Genomic DNA, 18,598 nt, shown 5'->3' with positions numbered 1-18,598 from the left:
TGTGTCCCCCCCACCCTGACCCTCCCATCTCCTCACTCTACCCTCCCACCTTGACCCTCCCATCTCCTCACTGTGTCCCCCCCACCCTGACCCTCCCATCTCCTCACTCTACCCTCCCACCCTGACCCTCCCATCTCCTCACTCTACCCTCCCACCCTGACCCTTCCATCTCCTCACTGTGTCCCCCCAACCCTGACCCTCCCATCTCCTCACTCTACCCTCCACCCTGACCCTTCCATCTCCTCACTGTGTCCCCCCAACCCTGACCCTCCCATCTCCTCTGTGAACCCCCTGACCCTCCCATCTCCTCACTCTGTCCCCCCCACCCTGACTCTCCCATCTCCTCACTCTACCCTCCCACCCTGACCCTTCCATCTCCTCACTGTGTCCCCCCAACCCTGACCCTCCCATCTCCTCACTCTGTGAACCCCCTGACCCTCCCATCTCCTCACTCTGTCCCCCCCACCCTGACCCTCCCATCTCCTCACTGTGTCCCCCCCACCTTTTGCCTCCCATCTCCTCACTCTGTGTCCCCCCAACCCTCCCTTCTCCTCACTTTGTCCCCCCCACCCTGACCCTCCCTTCTCCTCAATCTCTGTCCCCCCACTCTCTGCCTTCCATCTCCTCACTCTGTCCTCCCACCCTGTGCCTCACAGCTCCCTTCTTGGGCCTCCCTGCCCTGCCCCCTAGTGAGGCTCAGGCCCTCCTGCTGTACAGCCTGAGGGCAATGTTCAAAATACCATAGCAACCACCTGATCTTTGGGCCAGACCTGGGCCCCAGTGGGTCCCAACCATCACTGCACAAAGCAAGCAGAAACAGGGAAATGAATGCCGCACTGGGATACCCAAAATCTTGGTCCAGTCTTACATGCTGTGCTAGATGTTTCCGTGGAAAGATTGCGGCTTTATTGGAGGTTGTGGGAACTCGGGACCTGGTTGTTGTCCCTGAGCTCTTGTGTTCAAGGCTTGAGCTCTACTACTTGAGCCACAGTACCAATTCTGTTTTTTGAGTGGTTCATTGGAGATAAAAGTTTCATTGACTTTCTGGCCCAGGCTGACTTCAAACAGCGATCCTCAGATCTCAGCCTCCTGAGTAGCTGGGATGACAGGTATGAGTCACAGGTGCCTGGCTGGATTTTTTTTTTTTTACATGAGAATTTTGTGTGTGTGGTTTATTGTCATTGTGGGGCTTGAACTCAGACCCTGGTCACTGTCCCTTCACTTGCTTTCTTTCTTCTTTTTGTCGGTCCTGGGACTTGAACTCAGTGGCTGTGTGCTGTCCCTGAGCTTTTTTGTTCAAAGCTAGTGCTCTATCACTTGAGCCACAGCTCCATTTCTGGCTTTTTTGGTAAATTATTGTAGATAAGTCTCTCACACTTTCCTGCCATGCTGGTTTTGAACTGTAGTCCTGAGATCTCAGCCTCCTGAGTAGCCAGGATGTTAAGCATGAGCCACTGTCATCCAGTGTTCACATTAAAAAAAAAATGTGTACAGGTCCTGGGGCTTGAACTTGGGGCCTGGCTGCCATCCCTGGCTTTGTCACTCAAGGCCTGCGCTCTACCCCTTGAGCCTCAGCTCTGCCACAGTTAAATGTGCAGACAGGGAGTCCAGGCTGCCTCTCTTCAGAGTTCCTGGGCCTCTGCTAAGCAGATGAAGGCTTTAACAGGGATAAATAATTGACTGGACTCCCAAAGCCTCCTCCTCCTCTCACCTCGCACAGCAGCCCTGCCCCCTACCCCAGCCACAGCAAGGACACAAGGACACTTCAGGACACTGGGCCTTTATTGTAGCTTCAGGATGCCTGGACAGGGCTTCAATGGGTCAGCCAAGGCTGGGTGGAGGAGTCACACCGGTGGAAGGGCAGGCAGCACCTTTCCGGTGCACCGGCCAAAGCCTACGCGGTAACCATCTCCCTGGCAGTGACCTGGAGCAGGGGACAGGAGACAGGATGAGGGACAGGGCAGAGGACAGGACAGGGAGACAGCAGACAGACAGGAGGTCATAACAGGAAGCAGGGGACAGGGTCAGCTTCTGAGCTGGGGACTCCCCCCCCAGCCACCCTGTGAAGGCCAGGCTGCCTGGGAGCACTGCAGCCCAAGCTGTGAGCCCTCCCCATAGTCAAGGTGTCTAGGGTTCAAACTCCAGGTCTGCCAATTAGCCTGAACCAGGCGGCCTGAGCCTCAGTCCCGGGGGCTCTGTGCCTCCAGGGCCCTCCAGGCCTCAGTTTCCTCATCTGGGAAATTGGTCTCATGGAGGCCCTGCGGTATGTGGTCACCCAGCACAAGGCCACCACACACGTTAGTCCACCTACTGGGTTCCATCTGAACAGCACCCTTAAGGAAGACAGGGAGGCTACCCTGCAGATGGTAAAGGCCTCCAAGAAACCCAGTAAAGGGCCTGGGAGTGCGCTGTGCGGTTGTCTCATCAGGGCCAGGTTAAGAAGCTCAGTCCCTCAGAGGGCGGTGGGTCTCCAGGGCCTCCCGAGGGGCCAGGCTGACTGGGGGCAGTGGACTGACAGCGCCCTCAACGGAGACAAAGCCTGCATTGCATGAAGGTGCCAGGAGACTCCTCCACCCGCTAGAGGCCACCCCCAAAGCTGGGGCCGGCAGGGAAGAGGCAACTGAGACCAGAATGGGGACAGACACTGCCCTCCCTGCCGCCAGGCCTCGGGGCTCAGGCATGGCATCCAGGGCGCCCACAGCCCTGAGGTTGGCTTGCTCCCTCATCTCTCCCCTCCCCTGCCCCTCCCCTTGCTCCTCAGCCATCCCCCCTAGCCCTCCCTGAAGCCTCACTCTCCCAACACTCACCCTAGCCAGGGCTTCCCCAGACACCCCTGCAGACAGCCACCCTCGTACCAACTGTCTAGAGTGTGGCTCAGTTTCCCTCTTTTCCTGTCACTCACTTTTGGATGTCAACATACAAATCATCAATGATGGAGAGAAACAAAGGGAAATTCCATGAGTAGGGCTTACTGGGTAGGCCTGTAATCCCAGCTACACAGAGGCTGAGCTCTGAGGATCACTGTTCAAAACAAGCCCCTGGGGCTGGGGATATGGCCTAGTGGCAAGAGTGCCTGCCTCATATACATGAGGCCCTGGGTTTGATTCCCCAGCACCACATATACATATACAGAAAATGGCCAGAAGGGGCGCTGTGGCTCAAGTGGCAGAGTGCTAGCCTTGAGCAAGAAGAAGCCAGGGACAGTGCTCAGGCCCTGAGTCCAGTCCCCAGGACTGGCCAAAAAACAAAACAAACAAAAAAAAACAAGCCCCTGCAGAAAAGTCCATGAGATGCTGATCTCCAATGAACCCCAGAAAAATGGGGTGTGGAGCTCGGGCTCAGGTGGGAGAGGACCAGGCTTGAGTGAAAAAGGCACGTGAGAGACCAAGGCCCTGAGTTCAAGCTCCAGTATTGGCACCAAAATAAAAACTAAAACTAAAACCCTTCATGCTGTGGCTCAGCTGATGGAAGGTTTAGTTTGGGATGCTGGATTCTGGGGTACTTTAGGGTGCTGGGTGCCACATTCAGTACCACAAACACATAAACACCACCACAGCTGTCCCCAGGGTCCTCCTGTGGGACCCTCCAGGCCCAGCAGAAGCAGGGCGCCTGGATTAGTAAGACCCAGCCCAGCCCTGGGACCCTGAACCCCCAGCCAGCAGAGCCCTGGAACCACCTGGCCCAGGGGCCTCTGGCGTCCCAGGACGCGGCTGCAGTTCACAAACTGAACACCAGGTGGTACAAGAGGGCAATGCACCAGCCAGGCCCAGGCCAGGCCATTTTCAGCGCCTTCCCCCCCGGTGCCAGGGGCTCAGAACCCCTCACAGCAAGAAACACACGACACCATGAGGAGCAAGGGGGACACCATAGCTAGGAGCTTCCCATGTTCGGATCCTGGCTCAGTTCTTTTAAAATTTCTGAAAGCTTTGCAATTTAATCTCAGGGCCTGGGTGCCATCCCTGAGCATTTTTCGCTCAAGGCTGGTGGTCTACCTACCACTAGAGCCACACTTCCAAGTCTCTCAGATATTCCTTACCCAGGTTGGCTTTGAACCATGATCCTCAGATCTCAGCCTCCTGAGCAGCACAGGCCCCTGGCTCTGCCCTTTGCTGACTCTGTGCTTCTGAGGATGGACGTGGTGTCGGGGCCTGTCTCCCGGGACTGGGGTGCGGGGAGAGCCCCCACTGCGAGGGTGGCTGGCTCTGTGGTGCCAGTCCTTACGGCCTGGCATGGGGGCTGGCTGCACTCCAGTGGGGAAGCAGAACTACAGGTGTGGAAGGGGGGAGCCGGGTGGCCAGGGCCACCCACAGGCAGGCCCGGCCATGGGTGGTGGACAGTTGGGCCTGCCCCTCACAAATGGCCAGGGCCAACACAGCGTGCCACCCAGCCCTGGCCCCAGCTCCCATTCCCCTCTTCCCACATGCACACCGCCCTCGGGAGGAGGAGGAGGTTGAGTTCAAGGCCAGCCTGATTGCAACAATAGCAGGATCTCATCTCAAGGAAAAACAACCAAAAGAGCACAGAAAGGCTGAGGATATGGCTGAAGTGGTGGAGGACCTGCCTAGCATGCACCAAGGCCTGTGTTTTACTGGTCCAGTTTTCTAGTAAGCTCCTCCCTCCTACATGGAGCCTTGTTCTATGTTGTTATTAATATATAATTATATAGCTATTTGTTCATTCTATAATTTATGCCTGTCCTATGTCCAAGTTTTGTTTTATTTTGCTACTGGTACTGGAGCACAAGGCCACCCGTTCTCACTTGGTGTTCTGGTTCAAGGCTAGCGCTCTACTACTTGAGGCCCAGCTCCACATCTGGTTTTCTGGTGGATCATTGGAGATAAGAGGCTCACAGACTTTCCTGCCCAGGCTGGCTTTGAACCACGATCCTCAGATTTCATCCTCCTGAGTAGCCAGGATTACAGGCACAAAAGTGGAAAGTGGAGGTGTGGCTCAAATGGTAGAGCACAACCTTGATCAAAAAAAGTTAAAGAGGGCTGGGGATATGGCCTAGTGGCAAGAGTGCCTGCCTCGGATACACGAGGCCCTAGGTTCGATTCCCCAGCACCACATATACAGAAAAAACGGCCAGAAGCGGCGCTGTGGCTCAAGAGGCAGAGTGCTAGCCTTGAGCGGGAAGAAGCCAGGGACAGTGCTCAGGCCCTGAGTCCAAGGCCTAGGACTGGCAAAAAAAAAAAAAAAAAAAAAAAAAAAAAAGTTAAAGGAGAGTGTGAGGTCATGATTTCAAATCCCAGTACCGGTGTGCATGCACACACACACACACACACACACACACACACATGCGCGTGCGCGCCTGGATGAAGATCGTGACCCAGGTGGAGGCTGGGTTCCCACTGGAATCTTTCTTACAATGAAGTGGCTGCCACCCACCATGTGCCCTATTAATAACAGATGGAGGGAAGCGGGGCCCCAAGGGCGGACAGACAGAGACATGCGCACACACGCACGGGCACACACATGCACGGGTGCCCAGCGACTCACCTGAGATGATGACCTCGTCCCCGTCCTGCAGGAACGTCCTGCTCTGCCCTGCACCCAGTGAGATGGGCCTCTCGCCCCTCCACGACAGCTCCATCATGGAGCCAAAGCTCTCAGGATCCTTCCCAGGAGGAGAGGGAAAGGGTGGGCGGGCGCAGGGCCACCCAGAACTTGGGGCACCCTGGCCAGGAGCTCACCCTGTGTGGCAGAGAAGGGAGGGACTGGGCACACACCAGCTGTCCCTGTGGGCCCTAGGGCTTGGGGACCTGGTGGCCTGGTGGCCTGGGGGCCTGGGGGCCTGGGGTCTGGGGGCTGAGGGCTGAGGGTCTGGGGGACTGAGTGCTGGGGACCTGGGGACCTGAGGCCTGGGGGCTGAGGGCCAGGGACCTGGGAATTGGGGGCCTGGGGGCCTGGGGGCCTGGGTGCTGGGGACCTGGGGGCCGGGGACCTGGGGGACTGGGGACTCGGGGACCTGGGGACACATACAGGGTGGGGGAGATGGGAGAAGGACGAGTGGGAAGCAAGAGGAGGAAGAGGAGAAGGAAGAAGGGGAGAAGCTACGGGAGAAGAGGAAGACACAGGGCCTGGGCTGGAGCGGGTGTGCAGTGGGGCGGAGTGGGGTGCACAGATCCACTCACTGGCCCGCTGACTGTTCCAGAAGCCAGGAGGTCCCCAGGCCGGAGATTGCAGCCGTTGACAGAATGGTGCGTAAGCTGCTGCAGCATGGTCCAGTACATGTACTGAGGGACAGGGGAGAGGGATGGGCACCTGTCTCCAGGGACAGTGGGTGCAGCCTAACTCTCCCGCCTTCGGCACAACCCAGCCGCCTCCCTCTGGTCCCTGATACAAATGACACTTGAGGCGGGCACTGGTGGCTCACACTTGTCATCCTAGCTACTCAGCAGGTTGAGATCACAGTTCACAGCTAGCCTGACTAGACCATCTGATAGACTTTCATCTTCTAGTCAGCAAAAAGATGTGAGTGGAGGTGTGACTCAAGCGGTAGAATGCCAGCCTTGAGTGAAAAAAGCTAAGGGAGAGTAGGAGGCCCTGAGTTCAAACCCCAGGTCTGACATACCAAAAAGGAAGGGAGGGAGGGACACACCTCTTTTTGTGCACCCCCTGCTGTCTCCTTCCTGAGCCCCATGGCTCTCCCTATCCTCCCCAGGGCTGCCTCCCCAGCACGGGCCCTGCAGTGGCCCTGGCTCCTGGGAGCACAGCCACCCCTGCCTGGCTGGCCCTCCTGCAGCCCCAGCTCCTCCGAGCACAGGCCTCCCTTCCACCTCCCACCGGGGCCTCCGGATGGATGTACAGAGCTGGGGCTGCATGGCGGCCACACCTTGCTGGGGCAGGCAGAGGAAGTGGGTACGGAAGGGAGGGGACAGGCAGGCGCCACAATGCATGGCGCATGGCGGGCTTTGGCTTCCTGGGGCCTGACAGGCAAAGAAAACCTCAGAAATGGGTCAAAACTGCCACCCTTCCTTCCTCCTTTCCTTCCTTCTTCCCCTTCCTCCTTTCCTTCCTTCCTCCTTCTCTTGCTCCCTCTGTCCCTCCCTTTTCCTACCTTCTCTCCTTCCTCCCTTCCCTTCCTTCCTTCCTTCCCTTCCTTCCTTCCCTTTCCTTCCCTTTCCTTCCTTCCCTTCCTCCCCTTTCTTTCTTTCCTTCCTTCCTTCCTTCCTTCCTTCCTTCCTTCCTTCCTTCCTTCCTTCCTTCCTTCCGTACTTCCTTCCCCTCCCTGTGAGGACAGATGCCCATACCGGTGCCTGGCTCCTCTGTATTTCTTCCTGCTATAGTGCTACATTAAATGGGAGGCAAGCGGAAACAGGACATTAAGAAGCCAGTGAATAGCCAGGCACTGGTGCACATTTGTGCACCGAGAGATGAATATTAGAATGTCCATAGTAATTCTAGGACAGCTCCGAACAGGAAACAATCAAATGTCAGCATGGATAAACTGAACCATACAAAACTGATACAGTGTAATACTACATGGTGATGAAAAAACAAGCTATCCATATAATCTATACTGAATAATGGCCGTGTGTGTGTGTGTGTGTGTGTGTGTGTGTGTGTGTTGTGTGTTTATTGCTTTCTGGAAATTCCTTGGGCATACCTAGGTGGTTTAAGCTTCAATTGAAATTTCACTTAGGGGCTGGACATAGTGGTGCAAGTCTGTAGTCCCAGCTACCCAAAAGGCACAGCCTGAGCAAAAAGCATGAGAACCTGAGTGCTTCTCCCTAAGAAGGACCTGGGTTCAATCCCCGCGCTTTGAAAAGAATCAAAGTGGCCAAACATGGTGGCTCACACCTATTATCTCAGTTACTTGGGAGGTTAAGACCAGTATCAGGGAAAAGTTAGTAAGACAGCCCTCCCCATTTCAACAAGCAAGCCAGCTGCAGTAGCATATGCCTGCTGGCCTTTCAGCCATGCAAGAAGTCTGAGGCAGGAGAAACGTGGTCTGCGGCCAGCCCCACACATCCCACAATAACACGGATCTTTCTCCCTCCCGTTCAGGGAGAACAGCCTCCCTCTGCCTGGCTTCTAAGAAAGTGTCCGCTTCGAAGCTTGCCTTAAAATTGGACCTGCAGATTGTGGCAGGTTGCTGCATCCCTTCACCTGTTAAAAACAGAGAAGAGGTGGTAACCAAGACTTACCTCCACCCAGCAGGAGCTCAGGGCTGGTGCTCTGCCCCTTGAGCCACTGCTCCACACCTGGCTTTTTGGTGGTTCACTGGAGACAAGAGTCTCCTGGACTTTCCTGACCAGGCTGGCTTTGAAGTGTGATCCTTAGATCTCAGCCTCCTGAGTAGCTAAAATGACAGGTGTGAGCCACCTGTGCCTAGCTAACATGTAGATTTTGAGTGTGTGTGTTCACACACATGATCTGGAGGATTGCAGTTCAAAGTCTGCCTGAGCAGGAAGGTCCCTGAGGCTCTTATCTACAATGAACCAGCAAAAAGCCAGGAGCGGAGCTGTGGCTCAAGTGGTAGAGCACCAGCCTTGAGCATAGAAGCTAAAAATAAAATTACAAAACAGGTACTGGATAAAATATTCTGTACATGGGGGCAGAAGGCAAGGCAATAGGGACAGGATGGGGGGCGTCAGGGACAGGAGGGGGGGCGTCAGGGACAGGAGGCGGGGTGTCCGTGACAGGAGGCGGGGTGTCAGTGACAGGAGGCGGGGTGTCCGTGACAGGAGGCGGGGTGTCAGTGACAGGAGGCGGGGCATCTGTGACAGGAGGCGGGGCATCTGTGACAGGAGGCGGGACGACAGAGACAGGAGGTGGGGCATCTGTGACAGGGGGTGGGGCGTCCGTGACAGGAGGCTGGGTGTCAGTGACAGGAGGCGGGGCATCTGTGACAGGAGGGGCGTCAGTAACGGGAGGTGGGGACTCAGGGACAGGAAGTGCCGCATCAATGACAACGGGCGGGGCTTAGGGGACCGGAAGTGAGTGGGCAGTAGGCAGCCCCAGGCTGGGAGGCGGCGCGGAGACCTCGGGACTGGGGTCCTGGGCGCCGTGCGGCGGGGTTCCAGCAGCCAGCTCTGGGTTCCCTCAGTGCCCTGCGGCCCGGTGCCCCACGGGGCTTCCCCCCCCACCCCCCGCCGCCCCGCGTACCTTTCAGGGCCACGGAGAGCTGGATGTCGAAGGAGAAGGGCCGGTTGTGGCACAGGTACGGCAGGGGCCGGGGGACCTGGAGGCAAAGCAGCCGACGGGTGGCTGCGGGCACCGCCTGCCACAGGAGCGGAGCCCCGCACACGGGTGCTGCCCAGAACCGCGATCCTCCTGGTCCCAGCCCTCAGCCCGCCCGCGTGGGGCGCGTGGAGGGCGGGCGCGCGGGTGGTGGGGTTCAGGGCCCACGCAGGGGGAGCTGGGCGGAACAGGACGGCCCAGTGCTGGGGCCGGGAATGTGGTCCCTGGTGACTGACAGGTGGCTGATGAGGTCGCGGGCGCTGGGGGGTGGGGGGACACCTTCCCCGCCCCCCCCCCCCCCCCCGCCCGGCTGGAGCGGTGGAGACGGGTCTGCAGTGACTGGACTCCAAGCGACTTCCAGCCTCTCGCCCACAGCAGACCATGGCCCCTGGGAAGCTGGGCACGTGGGGTCTGCAGCCCTGCCGGAGGAGGCCAGGGCTGCCCCGCCAACTGCAGGGGCAGAGGGAGTATTTGCAGGGCGCCATCTGTGGTCATTTATTAAGTGGTGGCTTGGGATCCCAGCGGCCCAGAGGTCACCAGAACCCCGGCCCTCCGCTAGATATGCACTGCCACAGAGCACCCCCAATGCCCCCAGGGTCTCCGGAATTGGGATGCATGCTGGGTGGGCCGGTGGACCTGAAGAAGACAGGGCTCACACTTGTCCATCCCAGCTGTTCAGGAGGCTGAGATCTGAGGACTGCCGTTCAAAGCCACCCTGAGCAGGTAAGTCTGTAAGACCCTTATCTCCAATAAATCAGTAGCACTGTGGCTCAGAAAAGCTCAGGGCCAGCAACAAAACCGAGGCACCCATGCTTACCTGCTCAGGGTTGGGCAGGACGAAGGGCATGAGGGCTTCCATGGGCACCACCCATGGAGAGATGGTGGTTCCAAAGCTCTTCCCGAGGAATGGTCCCAGGGGGACATACTCCCACTGCTGGATGTCCCGAGCTAAAAGGAGAAGGGGGGGGGGTGCTGGCCTTGCCCACCCAGGCTCTCCCAAGCTTCCCTCCGGCCCTGGGACGCTGCCCTAGAAGTAGTGGAGGAAACACTCAGTGCTAAGGGGCAGAGGCCCTGGAGACCCTGGAGGCCACGGTGCTGGGTCACCATAGAAAGAAGGACAAGCTGGCAGCCCACAGTACTCAGGAGGCTGAGATCTGAGGATCCAGGTGCAGAGCCAGCCTGGGCAGGAAAGCCCATGTGACTCTTAATTGGAGAATTAACTATCAAAAAGCTAGAAGTAGGGGCTGGGGATATGGCCTAGTGGCAAGAGCGCTTGCCTCGTATACATGAGGCCCTGGGTTCGATTCCTCAGCACCACATATACAGAAAACGGCCAGAAGTGGTGCTGTGGCTCAAGTGGCAGAGTGCTAGCCTTGAGCAAAAAGAAGCCAGGGACAGTGCTCAGGCCCTGAGTCCAAGCCCCAGGACTGGCAAAAAAAAAAAAAAAATCTAGAAGTAGAGCTGTGGCTCAAGTGGCAAAATGCTAGAAAGCTCAGGGACAGTGCTCAGGCCCTGAATTCAAGTCCCAGGACAGGCATACAGAAGAAGACAAAGGATGGTCACAATGATGCAGATGAAGAGGAGGGACACCCCGAAGCCCATCCGATCCCTAGGACTGACAGCACACATGATGTGGTCTTCTCAGGGCCCGGCACTACCCAGCCACCATTACCACTCCAGTCGTTCATGAGAACCATCCCGAAGATGTGTTCGTGGGCCCTGGAGATGGGGACCGGCTCCCCAAACCGGTTCCCTGGACCCACAAAGAAGGCCTGATGGGGGAGGGGGGAAGGTCAGGGTCTAGGGCTGACCTGTACAGCCCCAGGACCCTCGTCACCCAGAGACCAAAAGTCGCAGCTATTTCCCAGCCTGCCAGGGGCCAGAACCCACACAGCCATGAGGCCTCCACAGGACAGCCTGGCCAAGCCACCAACACCACCCAGGGCCCCTGCTGCTCTTCCCTCCCGCCACAGGCGGTCTGCAGCTTAAGCTCCTCAACTCAGCTCGGTGGCTCACGCCTGTCATCCTAACTACTCAGAAGGCTAAGACCTGAGGATTATGGTTCAAAGCCAGCCAGAGTAAGAAACTCCAGGAGATTCTTATTTCCAACTAACTACCAAAAAAGTCAGAAGAGGAGCTGTGGCTCAGGGGCAGTTCAGGCCCTGAGTTCAAACCCCAGGATTGGCACCAAAAACAGAAAAAGAAGTGGGGGGGGGGGGGGCGGGGAGAAAAGAAAGGAAGGAAGGGAGGGAAGGAAGAAGGGAAGGGAAACAAGAACATAAATGAGCAATCACTAAACTGTCACTCTATAGAGAAAGAAACACAGGGTTAGATTTCCCCAAGGCTTTGGTCACACACCCCTTCCTCCTGTCTCCCTCCCTCCCTCCCTCCCTCCCTTCCTAACATCCTTCTTTCTTCATGCTCCTGTATATCCAGAACTAATGCAGCTCCCCACACAGCTCACCATTTCCAACTCGATATCCAGGAGTTTAGAGGCGCCATGTACAGGAGGCTTGGCTGAAACAACACCAGCACAGGGGCGGCTGTGAGTGCCAGGCTGCGTCGGCACTGACAGCTGAGCCAGGCAGGACTGGGTGGGAAATCACTTACAACTGTCAGGTCTCATCTGCCCCGTGGGCCTTCGGATTGGGGTGCCAGACACCACCACGGAGGAGGCCCGGCCATGGTAGCCCACAGGCAAGTGCAGCCTGGTTCAGACACAAGCAAGGGGCCGGGGTGGATGCTGTTAAAACACTCCCAGGTAAACTTGAAAGACACACACAGGCTTGGGCCTGGGACCCTGACTACTGGGGAGGCAGAGATAAGAGGAATGCAGTGAGAGGTCAGCCTGAGACAAAGCTCATGAAGCCTCATCTTAAGCAAAAAAGAAAAACAGAAAGACGGGAGTCGTGCACAGTAGTATAGCTCATGAGAAGCTGTGTCAAACCAAGAGCCAGACACAGCAGGCTATGACCACCACGGCCTGTGGTGGGAGGTGCATGGTGGAACGCGCCAGGACTGACCAGGTAACAAAGCAAAAATCACCCAGGTGCTGGGAGCGCACGCCTGTCATCACAGCTATTCAAGAGCCTGGGATCTGAGAATGGTGCTCCAAAGCCAGCACCAACAGGAAAGTTCATGAGGCTCTGACCTCCAATTAATCACCAGAAAACCAGAGGTGGTGCTGTGGCTCCAGTGTAGAGCACCAGCCTTGAGCAAAAGAGCTCAGGGACAGCGCCCAGGCCCAGAGTTCAAGCCCTACAACCAACAGAAAAAAAAAAATCAGTGCAGTCTGCACTTGTGGCTCAGGCCTAGAATCCCAGCTATTCAGGACGTTGAGATCTGAGGATCGTGGTTCAGGAAGCCAACTTCTGTGAGACTCTGAGCTCCAATGAGCCACCAAGAAAGGCAGAAGTAGAGCTGTGGTTCAAGAGGTAGAGCATCAGTCTTGACTGGAAAAGCCAAGGGAGTATGCAAGGCCCTAAGTTCAAGCCCCACTACTGGCAGAAAAAAAAAAAAAGCTGCTGAAAATTGACAGATAGCCAGAGCTTGCTCAGAGCCCCCGCCAGGACATACCAGTTGGGCATGAGCGCATTGTCCTTGCCCCTGAAGATGATGCCGATGTTGGTGGCATGTTGCTGGAAGGAATAGAAGTCTGTGTAGTCTCCTAAAAAAAGACCAAGCATAGCCCATCAGGAAACCCCAAGGAGAAGCCTGAGTAAGACCAGGAGCACACACCGTGCCACACATCTCAGGCAGTTACCACTGAAAGACCTCACACAAGAGTCACCGCTGTCCAGGCGTGGTAGCTCCTGCCTGCCATCCTTGTCATTCTTTTGTTGTTGTTTTTTGCCAGTCCTGGGCTTGGACTCAGGGCCTGAGCACTGTCCCTGGCTTCTTTCTGCTCAAGGCTAGCACTCTGCCGATTGAGCCACAGAGCCACTTCTGGCTTTTTCTATGTATGTGGTGCTGAGGAATCGAGCCCAGGACTTCATGTATGCAAGGCAGGCACTTTAGCACTAGGCCATATTCCCAGCCCTCCCTATCATTCTTAGAACCTTTCACCTGAGAAACAAGAGAACAGGAGGACGGTTGAATCTGAATATGAGGTCACCGATACCCCTCCATTTCTGTTTTTGGCTGGTACTAAGGCTTGAATTCACAGCCTGGGTGAGCATGATTGTTAGCATGATTGTTCAAGGCTGGAGCTCTACCACTTGACCTGTAGCTCCACTTTCAACTTTTTTGGTGGTTAATTGGAGATAAGAATCTCACAGGCTTTTCTGCCAAGGCTGGCTTTGAACCATGATCCTCACATCTCAGTCTGCTGGGATTACAGGTGAGAGTCACCTAATTTTTTTATGCTTTTGTGATTTTTTTTTTTTGGTGGGGGAGGATTTGAACTCAGAGACTTGTGCTTACCAGGTGAAGTGCTCTCCACTTCCAATTCTTGTACCACACACCTGGCTTGTGGCCTCACACAGGGATCCCCCCACAGTAGCCACACATTTGTGTAGACTGTGCCTGCGACCTGGACCAACATCCATCTCCCTTGCTGGTGGTGTTCAATCCAGCACCTCCTCCACAAAGCCCTCCTTACTTCCTCTAGTGACTCCCCCTCCTCCTCTGTGTGCCCTCGCTGACCTCTTCTCTTCCTTCCAGTGGGCCTTCCAGTTAGGTAAGATCCCAGCCGCTTATTTTGTTCCACTCGACTCCCTCTCAGGACCACAAACAAGGCTGTGCTTTTACAGGTACGTACTTGATGAGTTGGATTGGGGGTGGGGGGAAGCAGGCTACAGAGGCCCTCGCCCACTGAAGGGACCAGTGACTGAATCTGCAGGAAAACCCCCTTGGGATCACTGGCTTGTTGGGTGTCCACAACCTCACATAAAAAAAAAGAAATTCAGGAAGCGGAGCTGTGGTTCAAGTGGTAGAGTGCTGGCCTTGAGCCAAAAAGCTCAGCCACAGCACCCAAACCCTGAGTTCGAGCCCCATGGCCAACAGTAACAACAAAAAAAGGAAATAGAAAACAGCCCAACACTGGTGGCTCATGCCTGTAATCCTAGCTACTCACCACAGTTCAAAGCCAGCCCAGGCAGAAAAGTCCAGGAGACTCTTACCTCCAGTGAACCAGCAAAAACTTCAAAAGCAGAGATATGGTTCAAGTCATAGAATGTCGATAGAATGCCAGCCTTGAAGGAAAAATCTCAGTGACAATGTCCAGGCTCTGAGTTCAAGTGTTCAAGTCTCAGTACCAGTACCAAGAGGGAAAAAAAAAGCTGGGTGTTGGTGACTCTCACCTGAATCCCAACTACTCAGAAGACTGAGATGTGAAGATCACAGTTTGAGGCCAGCCCAGGCAGAAAAGACTGTTGTCCCTAAACACCAAAAAAGTTGGATGTAGAACTGTGCCTCAACTGGTAGAACACCAACTGTGAGCAAAAAAGCCAAGTAAGAGCAACTCAGTCCCTGGGTTCAAACTCCAGTAATGCACAAACAAAACACGGGCTCCTCTGACAGCTGGGAACACTTGCCTCCAGCCTTCTGGGAAGAGGGAAAGTGCTGGGCTGCTGGGCGGGGCGGGCGGAGGTCACATGACCGGCCAGGACCCCAGGGAGCCAGAGCTCCCCAGCGGGACCCAATGGCCACTCGATGGCTGAGGCTCCACTCACAGCAGAAGCCCCATTTGCTTTCCTCCCACCTGGCCATGGGAAAGGAAGGACCTGGCCACTTTCTGTCCACAGCGACTTAGCCAAGAGATCAGCACTCACCAATGGTGGCTGGAAGGTGCATGGTGGCAGAAGTCTGGGAGACAAAGGCCCTGAAACGCAGAACCAGGGGCGTCAAGGTCAAAGGTCAGGGTCAGGAGCCTGATGCAGAGGCCCTACTGCGGCTATGCCCTGCAAACCCAGCCCAGAAATGTGCTCACCCTCTGGTCTGGGCTGGGACACCACGCAGAAGGCCCTGTGGCAGCTGGACATCCCTTCCCTCTCTCCTACACTCTACTCTGAAAAATGGGAACTCTCACTCTAGAAAACAGAGCAGGGGCCAGGCAGCTCATGCCTGTCATCCTGGCTACTCAGGAGACTGAGATCTGAGGGTCCCAGTTCAAAGCCAGCCCAGACAGCTGGGACAGGTAAGTCCATGAGACTCTTATCTCCAATGAACCAGCAAAAAGATGGAGGTGGAGCTGTGGTTCAAGTGATAGTCAGTCTTAAGTGAAAAAGCTTAAGTCCTGTGTTCAAGTCCTGGGAGAAAGGGAAGGAAGGAAGGTGTGAAGGGAGGAAGGAGAGGGAAAAGGGGAAGGAGAGTGGAAGGGAAAGGGGGCAGAGTAGGGAGGCGCAGGTGGCTGGGGACAGAGCAGTGGCAGGCTGCCAGGTCAGATCTAGGCCCCAGGGAATCCCAGGGCTGCCCACATGGCCCAGAGAGGGGCTGGATGGGGCTGGGCTGGACTCACAGGCCCAGCCACAGGCCGGGTGGGTGTGGCCTGGCACCCAGCCCATGTCCCATGGTCCTCACCGCTGGCGAAGCTCGGCGTCATCTCTGAGCCTGGCTTGGCTGGCAGACAGCAAGTCCTGTAGGAATGCTCGTGCCTCCTTCCAGGCAGCCTGGCCCAGGCCCATGAAGCTGTTGAGCGTGGACTAGGAGGAGAACAGGAAGAGTAGAGTTACAGCATGGGAAAGATCTGGAGCGGCCCCGTCCCCATCCCTGTTCCCAGTGAGGGCCAGTCACGCTCTCTGTACAAAGGCTGTTTCCTCAAAAAATGCTCTTGGAGGGCTGGGAACATGGTAGAATGCTCGCCTTGCATGCAGGAAGCCTTGGGTTTGATTCCTCAGCACCACGTACACAGAAAAAGCTCAAGTGGTAGAGCGCCAGCCTTGAACAAAAGCAGCTCTGGGATAGCACCCATGCCCCAAGTTCAAGTCCCATGACTGGCATTTAGATAAAAGGACTGTCTGGTTGCTGAGAAGATGGCGCCCCAGGGGCCTGCTGTGGATCTGTGCCACGGCACAGCCAGTCTCATGGGGCAGGGCCTCCCTCACACGCCCAGCACGGAGTGTGCGGGGTGGCATGTCCCGGAGCACGCCAGCGGGAGCGCATGGCGCCACCCCTCCTACCTCACGGAAGACGTGCTGATGCTGGTGGAGGGCAGGCCCGGTAAAGAGGTGCGAGATGGCGCTGAGGTCCAAGATCTGCTCCCCGATGGCCACCCCAATGCGGGGCCGCTGCTAGGAGGAGACACATGGTCAGCCGGGAGCTCAAGGTTCACCTCTGCCATCCGAGACGCCCGGGAGGCAGAGATCGGAGGATCCAGTTTCAAGGCCAGCCCAGGCAGCAAAGTCGGTGAGACTAAGCTCCAACTCAGCAGCATAATAAGGTCAGAAGTGGAGCTGTGACTCACACATCACAGCACCAGCCTGTGCAAGGGAGGAGCCCTGAGCTCCAATCCCCAAGCTCAAACTTCATAAAGTTTCCCTGCCATTGCCTAGATGCCTGCACAGAGGTGATTCCTTCTTGGGGGGAGGCCCAGGCCTCCTCTCTGGCCAGGCACTTGGGCCGCAGGTCGCGGAGTACTCCATACACAGTGCTCAGTGCTGGAGGCAGAGGATAACAAGCTCCCTTGGGGCTCCAACAGGCACGCTCAGGTGGTGGGAAGTGCTGCAGCCCAGAGCTTGAGGGGGGAAATTCCTTTTTATTTTGAAGTTGGAACTGGAATTTGAACTCAGTGTCTTGCACTCTGACTTGGCTTTTTTGCTTGAGGCTGGCATTCTACCACTTGAGCCACACCTCCATATCTGGCTTTTTGCTGGGACTCAGTGGAGGCCATAATAGCTTGAAGGCTCTGAACTTTTCGGAAGGAAAGCCAGAAAGGCTAACTTTCCCTCTGGGCACTGGTTCTCAGAGGCCAAGGTGAGGAGGCACTCTCACCCAGAAGTCCCCAGCAGCTGCCTGGAACATTCTAGGAATAAATGAGCAGGGCAGGGTCTGGTAGCCTCTGGCCAAACACATGAGAGGGACCTGGATTCCAGATTTTCCAGGCGCTCACAAATCCTCTCCACCGCCTGTCTGCTGAGGGCCAAGGGTTGGAGGTCACAGGTTAGAGGGTGGATCTGCTCACGCAGTGTGGTTGGCTGGCACAGTTAGGGTTTAACAGGCTGTGTTTGTGGAGGGGGCTGTTGTGGTTGTGACACACACCTGGTCAAGGTCTCTGTTTGTGCAACCAAAGTACTCACCACAGGCAGGGCAGACCAGGCCAGGCCACTTGGGGGCCAATAAATGGCCAGGGAGAAAGGGACCTCAACTTTCCAGAAAGGGACAACTGCCTGGATCCCCCAGGAAACAGTTCTTGCTTCTAAGGGGCCTCTGTCACGGAGTGCACTCCAGCATTGCTGCGTCTCCCCCATACTGAGGGGCACCCAGACTTTGGGTGCCATGGTTTACATAGCTGAATCGGGACTTTATCAATAGGTGGGAGAAACACACACGCGCACACATGCATTCACATACACGTGTGCACGCACATGCATGCACACACTCCACACACATGCTCTTCTGAGGCGATCCACTTCTCCAGCAGGGACCTGCGCACAAATCTCTTACGGGCTGACCACGTCCCTCCCCGCGGCCCTATTCCCGGCCGTGACACACAAGGGCCAAGCCGGCCGGTGCTTCCGCCTGCGGCCCCGGCTACCAGGAGGCCAGCCCAGGCGGGAAAGGCCGTGCGGGACTGTGATCTCCGAGGCACCACCAGACAACTGCAAGTGGCGCTGTGGCTCCCGTGGTAGAGCGCGCTCGGGGGCAGCAATGCCACATAGTAAGTGCCCAACACGGGGGTTAACCACAGCCTGGGGGCCAAGGGGAGCCGGAACCCACCACCCCGGCCCCGGCCGCGCACCTGGCCCGCGGTGGAGAAGACGCCGTAGGGCAGGTTCTGGATCGGGAAGTCCGAGTTCGCGGGCACCGGGACGAAGGACATGGCGGCGGACACCCACAGCGTGGCCGGCGGCGACAGCGACTGGACGCGGCCCCAGGGCCCGGCCGGGCCTTGGGTTCGCGCCTGCCCCTCCTCCCTTTCCCAGCCCGGGGTTCGCGCCGCCCCTTCCAGCCGCCCCTTCCAGCGCCCGGCGGTCTCGCCACCCACAGGGTTGCGCCCCGCGGAGATTCCCCAGAGTCCTCCTCCCAGGCCCCGCCCCTGATTTCCATAATCCTACTCCCTAGACCCCGCCCCCTCCATTTCCCCACGCACATTCCAGGGCCCAGTAAACCACGCCCACACGTGGGGCCACGCCCCTCCCACCGGGAGCGACCTCGCGGAGCCCCGCAGCTGGACGCTCGGTTCCGCGGCGGTGGGGGTGACAGCAGCCCCGCCTCCTCCAGCTGCGCCGGGGGCGGGGCCAGGCCGGGGGGGGGG

General features: G+C 57.0%; 1 protein-coding gene across 3 annotated transcripts; it reads right to left on the bottom strand.

Moving 5' to 3' along the window:
- Positions 1-1,799: 1,799 nt before the first annotated feature.
- Positions 1,800-18,264, bottom strand: Fah (fumarylacetoacetate hydrolase). 3 transcript variants are annotated; one of them, XM_048330092.1, is made up of 14 exons: positions 18,083-18,264; positions 16,305-16,415; positions 15,706-15,827; positions 14,958-15,007; positions 12,763-12,853; positions 11,797-11,894; positions 11,651-11,703; positions 10,859-10,958; positions 10,004-10,134; positions 9,112-9,187; positions 8,066-8,112; positions 6,135-6,236; positions 5,500-5,617; positions 1,800-1,924 (listed from the first exon to the last, which is right to left on the bottom strand). In XM_048330092.1, exons 1-14 carry the CDS (start codon positions 18,161-18,163, stop codon positions 1,845-1,847), a joined length of 1,260 nt encoding a protein of 419 aa, XP_048186049.1. In that variant the 5' UTR covers positions 18,164-18,264; the 3' UTR covers positions 1,800-1,844. The 3 variants fall into 3 exon arrangements, with proteins under 3 accessions (XP_048186049.1, XP_048186050.1, XP_048186051.1); XM_048330093.1 differs by having other exon boundaries at positions 16,305-16,412; XM_048330094.1 differs by lacking the exon at positions 16,305-16,415.
- Positions 18,265-18,598: the final 334 nt, after the last annotated feature.

The sequence above is a fragment of the Perognathus longimembris genome, chromosome 20, assembly GCF_023159225.1.
Source record: "Perognathus longimembris pacificus isolate PPM17 chromosome 20, ASM2315922v1, whole genome shotgun sequence".
Taxonomy (NCBI): domain Eukaryota; kingdom Metazoa; phylum Chordata; class Mammalia; order Rodentia; family Heteromyidae; genus Perognathus; species Perognathus longimembris.
Note: the sequence above shows the minus strand (reverse complement) of the source record. Positions and strands in the feature narration are given on the sequence as shown.

Bases quoted from the DNA above. Each gene is read 5' to 3' on its own strand.
- Fah (XM_048330092.1), bottom strand. From the start codon at position 18,163: ATGTCCTTCGTCCCGGTGCCCGCGAACTCGGACTTCCCGATCCAGAAC. The intron at 16,416-18,082 runs GTGCGCGGCCGG...GTCTCCTCCTAG, and splicing joins TCTTCTCCACCGCGGGCCAG to CAGCGGCCCCGCATTGGGGT. The intron at 1,925-5,499 runs GTGAGTCGCTGG...CCCCTGCTCCAG, and splicing joins GGACGAGGTCATCATCTCAG to GTCACTGCCAGGGAGATGGT.